The following is an 11,060-nucleotide window of genomic DNA, read 5'->3' as shown; positions in this document are numbered from 1 at the left end:
AACACAGAGTTACACAGTAAATTTTGAGTTGACAAAACAAATCCAACCCGGGTTAATTAAGGGAAACAGGTTTCATGACGCTGGTTATAGACTTTTTCAGTCATCCCAGGTTTTAACCCTGAATCGAGATTTACTCGGTGCGCGCGTGAACATAAAAGCCAGACGTTTGCAGCAGACAGACAATAGCGTTCAAGATGGAAAAAAAGCAGGTATGCATACTACCGGTTGAAGGTGTGTTCGACTTCGGCTACGGTTGGGGATGTAATCGATCGGACTACGGTCAAGCCAGTCTCCACTTCGAAAAACACGATCAATCAATCTATCCATCCATCCAGGGTGTCCGCGGGTCCTTAAAAAGTCTTAAAATATCTTAAATTCCTTAATGTAAAAATAAGGCCTTAATTAGCATTAAAATGTGTTAAATTCACGTTTCAAAGGTCTTAAAATGCAACCACACCGACACCGTAGATAAGATTTAGATTTTATTTTCTCTCATTGCTGTTTGAGATGGTAAACCAGTGTGGCTGTGTTACACTTAGAGTGTGTGTGAGGCTCATCAGTATTTTGGAGCGGCTCTGTTCACAGTACCTGCCGCTCCACGTGCAGTTAAAACTGTTTCATATTTCCAAATAAATAGATTACAGTCTACAAATAAATGTAGCGAGCTTCACTAAAATTAACCAAACTCACAAATAAATAGAATGAGATCCACAAATATATGTTAGTAGTTTCACAAAAATGAATTAAATTCACAAATAAATAAAATGAGATTTGCAAATAATTCTTTTTTTTTTTTTTTTTAGCTACAAATATGTTTTTATGTGTCATGTAGCGTAATTGAAGTGATTTTTTTGGAAATTATTGAAGAAGTTTTTAGGAAGCGTCTTGAATATGGTATTAAAAAATAGTAAATTTGAAGTGCAGATACCCTGGAAGACAGCTCTCTGGCCTCCATGTTGGTTTGTCCATTTTAACAATAAATGCAGTCTTCACAGATGAAGCCTCAAACTAAGAGCAGACATTCAGAGCTATTAATTCTTTAAACAATCAATTTAACAGGTGACACCTGGGCGCAAGAAACACCTATCAGACACATATTCTAATATTTTTGATCACTTTTAAAAAATGGGTGGTTTTCAAACAAAAGGTGCAACATTCTAAGTTGTTTAACACATCTAGATGTAAGTATGAGGAAATGAAAGCTGAAATTCTGATCTATCGTCTAATATTCATCTTTTGATCTCAAACCTAAATGTCTTCAATGTATACAGAAAACAATAGAATTGGTCTTGCTGTTCCAATACTTTTGGAGGGGACTGTACTTTCAGCATAGATGGAGCTCTCCCTTTGCCTAGCACTTTCTGCAGAAATGCTAAATATTTGGCACCAGACAGTGCGTCGTATGTGTCTGATGAAGTATACACCACTCATGGAACAGTTTCCACATAAGAATATACAAGGCCAGTTTATTATGGACTATTGCATTTACTAGTTTTTCTAATCTATGGCCTGTGCTTCCCTCTGAGAGGCCCTACCCATAAATGCAAATGTCCTGGGCGAGTGAGAACACTGCTGCTACTTCTTCTGGGTGCAGAGGCTGTGAAACAAATGAATCTTTGAGCACAAACCAAAAAAAAATAATCAATAGGGGAGACAATAAGGAAGAACTTGGCTCCAATCTCAATCTACTGATAATGATCCCATGATGAAGTAGACAAAGTAGGATATGAATGACTTAATCCACAAGGAAAAATGCTGAGTGAGTGGTCTGATGTAGGAAGATGGAGGGTAACCTACTCTGTCCCATATATGTGAGATAATTAAATTTACTAACTTTGCAAGATCATCAATATGATGTATTAAAGGGACAGTACACTCAACCACAATGGTGGCAGTCTCACAAATATGTGGTGCTCCAGGCAATGGCATGGTGTGACAGGGAAAGCTCAGCATGCAAGGGACACAGTGATAACTGAGAGAGGTAAGTGTATCATAAACTTCTCAGCAGTAAGTTGTAGCCAACTGAAAACCTATCACCAGCTTTGAAGACCAGTTTGACCAGACTCAGACTGCAGTTATTAGTTGTTATGCAGATAGCTTGAAATAAAAAGCCTGTGTATACAGCAAGAAGAATGAGGGTCAACACATGTGAAATCCAAAGACATTCACTGTAAAATTTAAAAGTGGAATTTTAGGCACAGTTTAGTGTGTGATATTTTGCACTGCATAAAGAATGTTGTTGATTCAAATTTATGCATAGAACTTGTCTTTAATACACAGGAAGAAAGCCTAGAAAAACATTGATGAATGTACTGAATGCAAGCATGTACCTATGTTAGTGCTGGCCACTTATTGCCCATTTTTGATCACTAGGTGTGCTGAAGTGCACATCAATGGGACATTGGCTTATATTCAAATAGCACCTTTTAGTTAAATGGATAGAATTCAGATTATTTATTCAGTATTTTGTAGCAGCACCTTTGGCAATAATTATCTCCGAGTCTCCTTGGATAAGCTTTGCACGCTTGAATTTTGCTCTTTTCTCCAATTCCTCCTGTCAGATCCTCTCAAGCTCAGTCAAAATGGATTGGGAGCGTCTGTGAACTGATGGTGGAGTGGCTGGCCGTCCTTATGTTTCAGGGTGCCCTCGTGTGTGTTACCTTCTGGCTCTCTCTTTTAGTTAATCTGTCACAGCTAGTCTTGCCAGAGTCCATGCTTGCACTCACGCAAAGTACATTGTCCTTAACCATTACAGAACAATAAGCATACCTAATATGACAGTCTATAGTCATAAGGTATGTCTCTGGAAATTGTCACAAGGCATATAGTAAAAAAAAACTGCAAAGAAGGCTTTTCCAGATAAACCGACTCTCTTGCAAGGTCTATATTACAGTACTTTTAAATTTATTATAGTGACTCTTTGATGTAGTTTTAATGTATCCATGATTTAATCTTTTCCGAAGATTGGAAGTGGTGGGTTGTTTTCATACTACTCTCTTACATATATTTTAGTTTTGCTTACATAAAGATATACCTTGAAAAGAAGAACATTTTATCCCCCTTAACCCTGTGAAGACTGACACATCAAATAACATCCAGAAAGTTCCTTTTTTTATTGAAGTGTTTATTGAACCCTTTGACAAAATCCAAAAAATATATATTTAATATATTTACATATATGATTTTTTAAAAATCATATTTGATTCATCAGGCAATTTATTGATCACAACAATGTTTATTTTAGAAACACAAACAAATATTGTATATTGAATTTCAGTTGGTTTGTTTCTTTTTTTTATGTCATTTTGAACACTGTACTTCTTTGCAATCTAAAAATACACACAAAAAACTAATGATTGTGTGCTCTAAATGACCAAGTATAATATTTTGTCTCATTTGTTTAATTGGGTTCTCTTTATCTACTTTTAGGACCTGTGTGAAAATCTGATGATGTCTTATGTCATATTTGTGCAGAAATATAGAAAATGATTCACAAACTTTCAAGCAACACTGTATATTTCAAGCACACTGTATATTAAAAAAAAAAAAACATAAATCTCTATTTACACTCTAAATGTGCATCCACACCCATCCTTCTTGTTTTGCTCTTGGAAAAGCACAATCTTTTCACAAATTGGTGTTCAGTAAAGAGAGTTTAACCCTGACTTCCTTCTATGACTTTTACTGGGCCTTTGTTTAACTCGCTGACAAAGCAAAATAAGAAAAAACACAAGTTGAGGGCAGAAGAATGATACAAATGGCATTGGTTATACCATCATGAATAATTTTGATAAAATAAACAATTGTTCACATCGGAGTTGTTCTTACAGTACATATACTATTTTGTTCAAATTTCCAGCTAAAAAAAACTGTAAACAAAAATAGGGCAGGGTTGAAAGTTAACATAAAATTCACTGACAACTTTTCTATGTCGTTAATGGTAAAACATAACTTACAGAAAACTGAATTGTGGTAATATTATACAGGTTTGAGGATTTCAAACTGTATGAAATGCAGTTTTTTTTAACATCCATCAAGATAAATTAAAATAAAAAATAGGCTACTTTCTTATACTCTGAATAATTACTGCCTTTCTAATCATTCTTTGATTAGGTCCGTTTCACTGCACAAAGCTTGTGGGGAGATGGATTCACTGTAATCCCAACCACACCTGTGAGGTCCAGTTGATCCTCAGACACCCCTGGTGGAGGAGTGAAGCGGAAGTGCTGCAGGAGAGAGCTGAAGAAGAGGAAGAGCTCCATCCTGGCCAGGCTTTCTCCCAGGCAAACCCTGCGTCCTGAAAGCAAAAAAAAGGCCGTTCTAGATACACTGTTTCTGTTGTTTTAAATATGTCTTTCCTACTCTGTTTATTTGAGATCATAACAGACATAATACTTGTACAAAAAGGTTGCTTGTTTTTATTTTTGTTTTGTTTTTTATCATTACGGCTTTTAACTAGTCTACTTAGAACCATTTCTGAAAGGGAAATACTGTTTTATATTTCCACATAAAACCATAAAGAGCTTCACAGAGGGACAAACCGAAGAATCTTTTATGGTTGTACATTTTAGATTTCTTTTCTTAGGTGTACCGCAAAGTTTTAAAAACAGTTTAAAGAATCATATATGCATCAAAATGTCCATGAGAAATGCATATTTCTAACTGGCTGGAAAGCATTCATCAATTCCTTACATTATAAAAAGTCTAAAGTAGATGTGCTCAAAATGTTATCACATTTAATTTAAGCACTACTCTGCTGTGGTTTGTTTTGTTCTTGGCCTCCATTTTATCTATTATTCTGAAATCTCAGCAATTTAAAACTCTTACATACTCCTACTATCTAGGCTTGTCTTTGCCTACTTGCTTGTCTTTTAACAAAGAGCACTTTGGAAATAAGTCACGTGATATTATTCTTATATATACTATTTTGAGTTCAAATGAATCACCTGCAGAAAAAGGCATGAAGGCATCTTTTTTAACAAATCGTCCCTGTTCATCAAGGAAGTTTTCTGGGTCGAAGGTGTGTGGGTTCTTCCACTGGCTTTCATCCCTCAACACGGACATCAATAAAGGGTAAATAGTAGTGCCCTTTAAGAGACAATTAATAAATCATTGAGCATGAAAGCCACATTTTAAGCCGAGGTAAATTTGATGTTTGATAAATACATTACCTTCTTGATAAAGAAGCCATTGAAGTTCACATCACAGCTGGTGCTGTGGGGGAGACTCATGGGTACTATATTTGCCAGTCTCTGGATTTCATGGACCACTGCTTCTGTGTAAGGCAAGTTCTTCCTGTCCTCCACCATTGGCTGACGACCTCCAATCACGCTGTCAATCTCCTCATGGACCTGATCTTCACGTGTAAACATGGTTTTATAGTCATGATTAGCAGACTACACATCCACAGAGACCAAGAATCAGAAATACTCTTTCTATTTGAGTGCACTTACCCTGTATGTGAGGGTACTTGGCCATAAGCAGCATCCCCCAGCGCAGTGTTGTGCTAGTGGTGTCAGTACCAGCAACAAAAAGATTTATCACTGTCGTGAGAAGATTCTTCTCATTGAAACGGGAGCTTTTATTTCCTGATTCCTAGGAGACCAGAAATCAGAGAACTATTTAGAATTCATTGAATTAATTATCAGGCATGAGATACATTTAGACTGCATTCTTTCTTGCATACAGGTTCCTGTGCATTTTAACATTGAGTTCTGAGAAAATGTGAGAATGCAGCAATTACTATGAACTCTTGAAAGCATAAATTCACATGATGGCAAATTCCAAATTCAGGCAGATTTAAGCAACTGACTACAAAAGACGATTGTGTGTTATAATGAGTTAAATATAAAAACAGCTTGACTAGGCACAGTTTAGTCTGTCTGTCCAATCAAAATGATCATTTCCTACCTCATCACTTTGTTTGCGAAGGAGAAAGGAGTCGACAAATCCTCTGCTTTCCTCTCGATTTAGCGTCTTCTGAAGACCACTCACCAGCTCAAGAACCTGTTTCCTGGTTTTCTTAGCATTCACTTGGAGAGTTCTTCTGTTTTTCAAGAATGGACCAATCCAGGGAAGTATGTTGAAGATCTTAAAATAGTAGGTGGGAGAAAAATGGAAAGTAATTAGTCATTATTTTGTACACTTTGGGACACATTGCCATGCAAATACTGGCACAAACACAACACTCAAACAGACACGTGAATGATGCATTGTTATTAGAGTAACACAGTTCAGCAGCATATATTTTATTAATAGAATGTTTTTTCTATTTACAGTAGGGTTGTAAAGTATACCGGTACTACGGTACGATTGCGATACTAAAGCTTCAAAATACTGCCGATGCCACTGTATTTTTTAAACAGTAGTACTGCCAATACAGTAATACCATAACTAATGTTATATGTTAATACTATTTTCGCTAAAGCGACACATCTCACTGCTTTTGCAGAGTACACAAAGGTTAGTGACACTTCATTTAACCTAAATTCATTAGCTTAATCTTTAAAGATTTACTGTTTGCTACCAAACAAGCTAATGTTTGCTAACTGCTGTATGTAAATACGGGTGTAAATCAGGGTTCGTAAAAGGTGCTTTAAGTGCTTGAATTTGGCTTTTTGAAATTTAGGTACTTAGGTACCTTGAAAAAAGCCATTTTCCATCTAGCGGTGCTAAAAAAGTGCTTGAATTATAAAAAGTCAATAAATACGAACTTGCTAAATAACTTTATTTTTGATAGAACACAAATACAATAATTTCACTAAAAATATGATTCCCTGCTGCAACCCCTCACTTACAGCCAAGAGTAAAGTACATGTTCAGTGTAGTTTATCATTGATACATGAACCTTATATTGGTCTGCGTTGTTACCATTTTAGTTGTGTGCATCCTAACAAATAAAATTAAAGATTAATACAGAGCATACATTTATTTCTAATAATTTAATACTCTATACATGTAAATTCATGTATAACCATCCATAAACTCTGACTTTTAAATTTTAGCAATCTGACTTAGCAATCAGATATACCAGAAGCCCTTTATTACTTCATTACTTACTCGCATAGCAGCTGATCCACCAATCCTGACATTCTCATTTGCCCTGTTGACCATTTCTTTGAATTGAAGATCACTATATTCAAATCTGTTTCCATACACAATGGATGAGATGATGTTTGAGACAGCATAGTTCACTGGTTGAGTTGTGTCAAATGGTTTTCCTTTGGAGGAAAAAAAGGCCTCATTACAAAATATTACAAAGAAGATACTACAAAGAAATTTATTAAATCTTTCTCTGAAATCATGGGATTATGTAGAATTAAATGATCTGGGAACCTCCAAAGCTCTCAAACACTTCCTTAAGGTATTGGATTTCCTCAATGATTTTATCTTCACTGCCTTTCTTTCCCATTCCAAAGTCTCGAAGGTTTGTTAAAGCAAATCGTCTCATCTCTTTCCAATTCTCCCCATTAGAAAACAGGATTCCTAAAGACAACAAAGCACATGTTCAATCTTCATTCTGTCAGCAGCCATTTCTCTTCACTTTGGTTTATGTTTCATATACAGTTAAAAGGGTAAAACTTGGTTAATCAGTTTTGCTGGATAACAAATGATTGACTACTAGTTAATGTTCAGATCTGAGATATATATATATATATATATATATATATATATATATATATATATATATATATATATATATATATATATATAATTTAAGATCATCTGCACACAAGTGACAAGTGACATAAATAGTGATTGGTCCAAACATAATGTAAATATAATGCAAGTATCCCTTACCATGGTCTTCAGCAAACTTAAATGTATGATTGATTTCTCTTTCCCCAAATTCCTCAGCATATTTAACCAGTGCTTGTTTGACTGTTTTGTACCCCGCTAAGACAACGACTTTCTTGGTACCAAAATATACTTTGAACACAGATCCGTACGTCTTGGCAAGCTGGAAGACAGAATTAGACATTCATGAGCAAGTCCATTGTAGATCTTAAAATGTTTTGTCTTTAGTGCGACTCATATACTCATTATATATCTCAGTATACAGTAGCCGGTTAATAATAAATCAGCTTCAGCCTTGTCACTTAGCTATCTCTTTAAACTGCTATTTAACTGGATGGAATGAAGACACTTGTGTGATAAGGAAATGTGTGTGAATGCATCTACAAACAATTCAATAGCTACCCATATTGTGTTTGTCAGCTTATTTAATGCAGCAACAATACAGTTTCCCTGCTGCTGAACACTGGGCTTCTAAGAGCACTGTCTACAACATAGAAGTAAGGCTCGTGAAGTTTACAGTGCAAGAGCGTCTTTAATTGTCATTCGGTAGTGAACGCATTGTAGAAAATCGCATGTGCTAGGGATCATTTGAACTTGATCTCAACAGCAACAAGTGAGTAATTTTTTCACAAAATCATTTAAAAAATATTCTGTCCAATGAAGTGATGATTGTTTGATATATGCATCATTGAAGAAGAGAAATATGTAACCTACAAGTTGCATATGTTGAAATGAGATAAAACAGCACAGCCATGAATTGCATTTGTGGATAAATTAAAGAACTGTTGTGTACACAGAAGGAATCTCGAGATTTCCTGTGGGAACTTTACTGATAGACCGAATTCTTCTATGCATGCTTTACAACAGGACAGATTTCTTATTTTTTAATAACCAAATATATTTAACTCCTTAATTGACCAGGTTATGATTGTACCAGGTCTGGAATTTAATGTGAATACTCCTTTTAATGAAAAAAGACCAAGTAAAACAGAAATAATAGATTGCTTTGAGATTTCATCAGAAAAATAGATAAATAGATGGGATAATTTTTTCCACTTTCTGTAGAATATGTCAGAATGGTTCCAGAGGTTTAAAAAAAAAAAAACTGCATCAGAAAAATCCACAAATAGAAAAACAATTAAAGCAAAATGAGAGTGTGAATCAGAAATAATCTTTCTGACCTTTATTTGATTCTCATTACTTGCATTTGCAATATGTTTTTCCCCCACATTTTTAACATTAGTATTTTGCTTGTGGAATTTATTATTTTATTTAAAACTTTTGGCACAAAATGAACCCCGAAAATGAACCCCATATTATTCCCCTCCCTTCCACTGAACTGCAACTAAAGTTACAGTGTACTACATTAAAACTACAGTCAGCAAAATATATGGATTTGCACAGAATATTAAGGGGTGAAGCAATGTCACTGGTTCTTACCTCAGAAAGTGATTCATGGGGTCTGTCCAAGTCTAGCTGAAGCAGGTTTCCCAGGAGAGGAAATGGTTTGGGTCCTGGAGGTTCATTAGCGTCTTCCTTAAAGCTAGAGCCTGATAAATAGAAATAAATAACCACAATGAGAACCACAACACCAAGTAATATGCTTGTGCCAGTAGCCTGCAGAAAAAGACTTTCTGCCATTGCCATTCTAAAATGTAAAAGTTTTCAACCCTAACTCTCTGATCAGTGTTTCTAATGCTCTATTCCAGAGGCAAACACATACACACATATATATATAATGGATAGCCAAGAGTGAGGTCACATGTGCATCAGGGGAGGAGTTCTTTGAAATGAGACATTGAGAAAGAGGTTAAATACAAGTGATTGCACAATCTAGGGACGTTATATAAACACGTAAATAATTAAGCCAAATTAAGTATAGCACACTTTACAGCATGGGCCTTCATTTATTTCCACAAAGATCCTGTTGTAAAGTTCAAAGTAGGTGAAGGGAGAAATCAACAACTCTTTTTTTAACTTGGCAAGGTTTTATTTCTGTTTTTTTTTTTATAAATTATTTTTATTGTTCATTTCATTTAATCTGTGTGAATGTGATCATTGTGAATGTGTCAGGGCTGTATCAGAGCTGTAAGTCAACAGAACTTGATTTACCCTTTAACCTAATCCTGTGGGCGGTCATCACAATGCAGTAGAAAACAATGGTAAAGAGTGTTGTAACAATTCACTCAGGTTTTTATTTAGAGGAAGTGGGAAAATAACATGCAAGCTCTGCAGTTACAACCTTCTCCAGTCTCATTAAATTAATATTTTAAAATTATTTTTAGTATTCAATGTTCAATTATTTAAATTAGATTTTATATTGTTTACAACTTAAAGCTAAAAATCATCAGGTGGTGGTAATAGTGGTGGTTCATTTTGGATGGATGGATGGATGGATGGATGGATAATGTAATTATTATATGTGAATTTACAATTGCACATACAAGTCTATTTACAGTGAAAAAAATATTGCACTAGGAGGGTCCTTGTAGATGGCCTGTGGGGGAAAAAGCTGCTGCTGTGTCTGGATGTTGTGGTGCTCAGTGCTCTGTAGCGCCAGCCAGAGGGCAGCAGTTCAAAGAGGTTGTGGCCAGGGTGATTGTGGTCCGAGATGATTTTCTTGACCATTTCCTCATTCTGGAGGAGTACAGTTCCTGGAAGGATGGAGGAGGAGCACCAGTAATCCTCACAGCAGTCTGGACTGTCCTTTGTATTCTTCTTATGTCCGATTTGGTAGCTGAACCAGACAGTTATTGAAGTGTATAGAACAGACTCCATGACAGCTGAGTAGAACTGGGCCATCAGCTTTTGTGGCAGGTTGAACTTCCTCATTTGGCAAAGGAAGTACAGCCTCTGCTGGGTCTTATTCACAATGGAGTCTACAGTATATGAGTGTCCTACTTCAGATCCTGTGAGATGGTAGAGCCCAGGAAGCTGAAGGACTTCACGGCAGCCACAGTACTGTCCAGGATGGTGGGGGGAGTGCTGGAGAGTTCCTCCTTAAGTCCACGGTCATCTCCACTGTATTGAGAGTGTTCAGCTCCAGGTTGTTTTGACTGCACCAGACAGCCAGCTGTTCAACCTCCCTTCTATATGCAGACTCCTCACCAGACTCCTCACCAGACTCCTCACCATCACCGATTACTGTGGTGTCATCTGCAAGCTTCAGGAACTTGACAGAGGGGTCTATAGAGGTGCAGTAATTTGACTAGATGGAGAAGAGCAGTGGGGAGAGCACACAACCCTGAGGAGCAGCAGTGTTG

The 11,060-nt window shown here is 36.2% G+C and overlaps 1 protein-coding gene across 1 annotated transcript; it reads right to left on the bottom strand.

Annotated features, from left to right (window-relative positions):
* Positions 1–2,886: 2,886 nt before the first annotated feature.
* Positions 2,887–9,482, bottom strand: LOC128625101 (cytochrome P450 2K1). Its single transcript, XM_053653160.1, has 9 exons — positions 9,238–9,482; positions 7,801–7,960; positions 7,336–7,485; positions 7,060–7,220; positions 5,911–6,090; positions 5,454–5,595; positions 5,172–5,356; positions 4,947–5,088; positions 2,887–4,297 (listed from the first exon to the last, which is right to left on the bottom strand). Exons 1-9 carry the CDS (start codon positions 9,442–9,444, stop codon positions 4,110–4,112), a joined length of 1,515 nt encoding a protein of 504 aa, XP_053509135.1. The 5' UTR covers positions 9,445–9,482; the 3' UTR covers positions 2,887–4,109.
* Between the last annotated feature and the right edge of the window lie 1,578 nt (positions 9,483–11,060).

This window comes from Ictalurus furcatus, chromosome 2 (genome assembly GCF_023375685.1).
Source record: "Ictalurus furcatus strain D&B chromosome 2, Billie_1.0, whole genome shotgun sequence".
Lineage (NCBI taxonomy): Eukaryota > Metazoa > Chordata > Actinopteri > Siluriformes > Ictaluridae > Ictalurus > Ictalurus furcatus.
This window is presented reverse-complemented; position numbering and strand designations above follow the sequence as displayed.

Bases quoted from the DNA above. Each gene is read 5' to 3' on its own strand.
- LOC128625101 (XM_053653160.1), bottom strand. From the start codon at position 9,444: ATGGCAATGGCAGAAAGTCTTTTTCTGCAGGCTACTGGCACAAGCATA. The intron at 5,596-5,910 runs GTAGGAAATGAT...CTGGTCTCCTAG, and splicing joins TTCGCAAACAAAGTGATGAG to GAATCAGGAAATAAAAGCTC. The intron at 5,089-5,171 runs GTAATGTATTTA...TGTCTCTTAAAG, and splicing joins ATGGCTTCTTTATCAAGAAG to GGCACTACTATTTACCCTTT.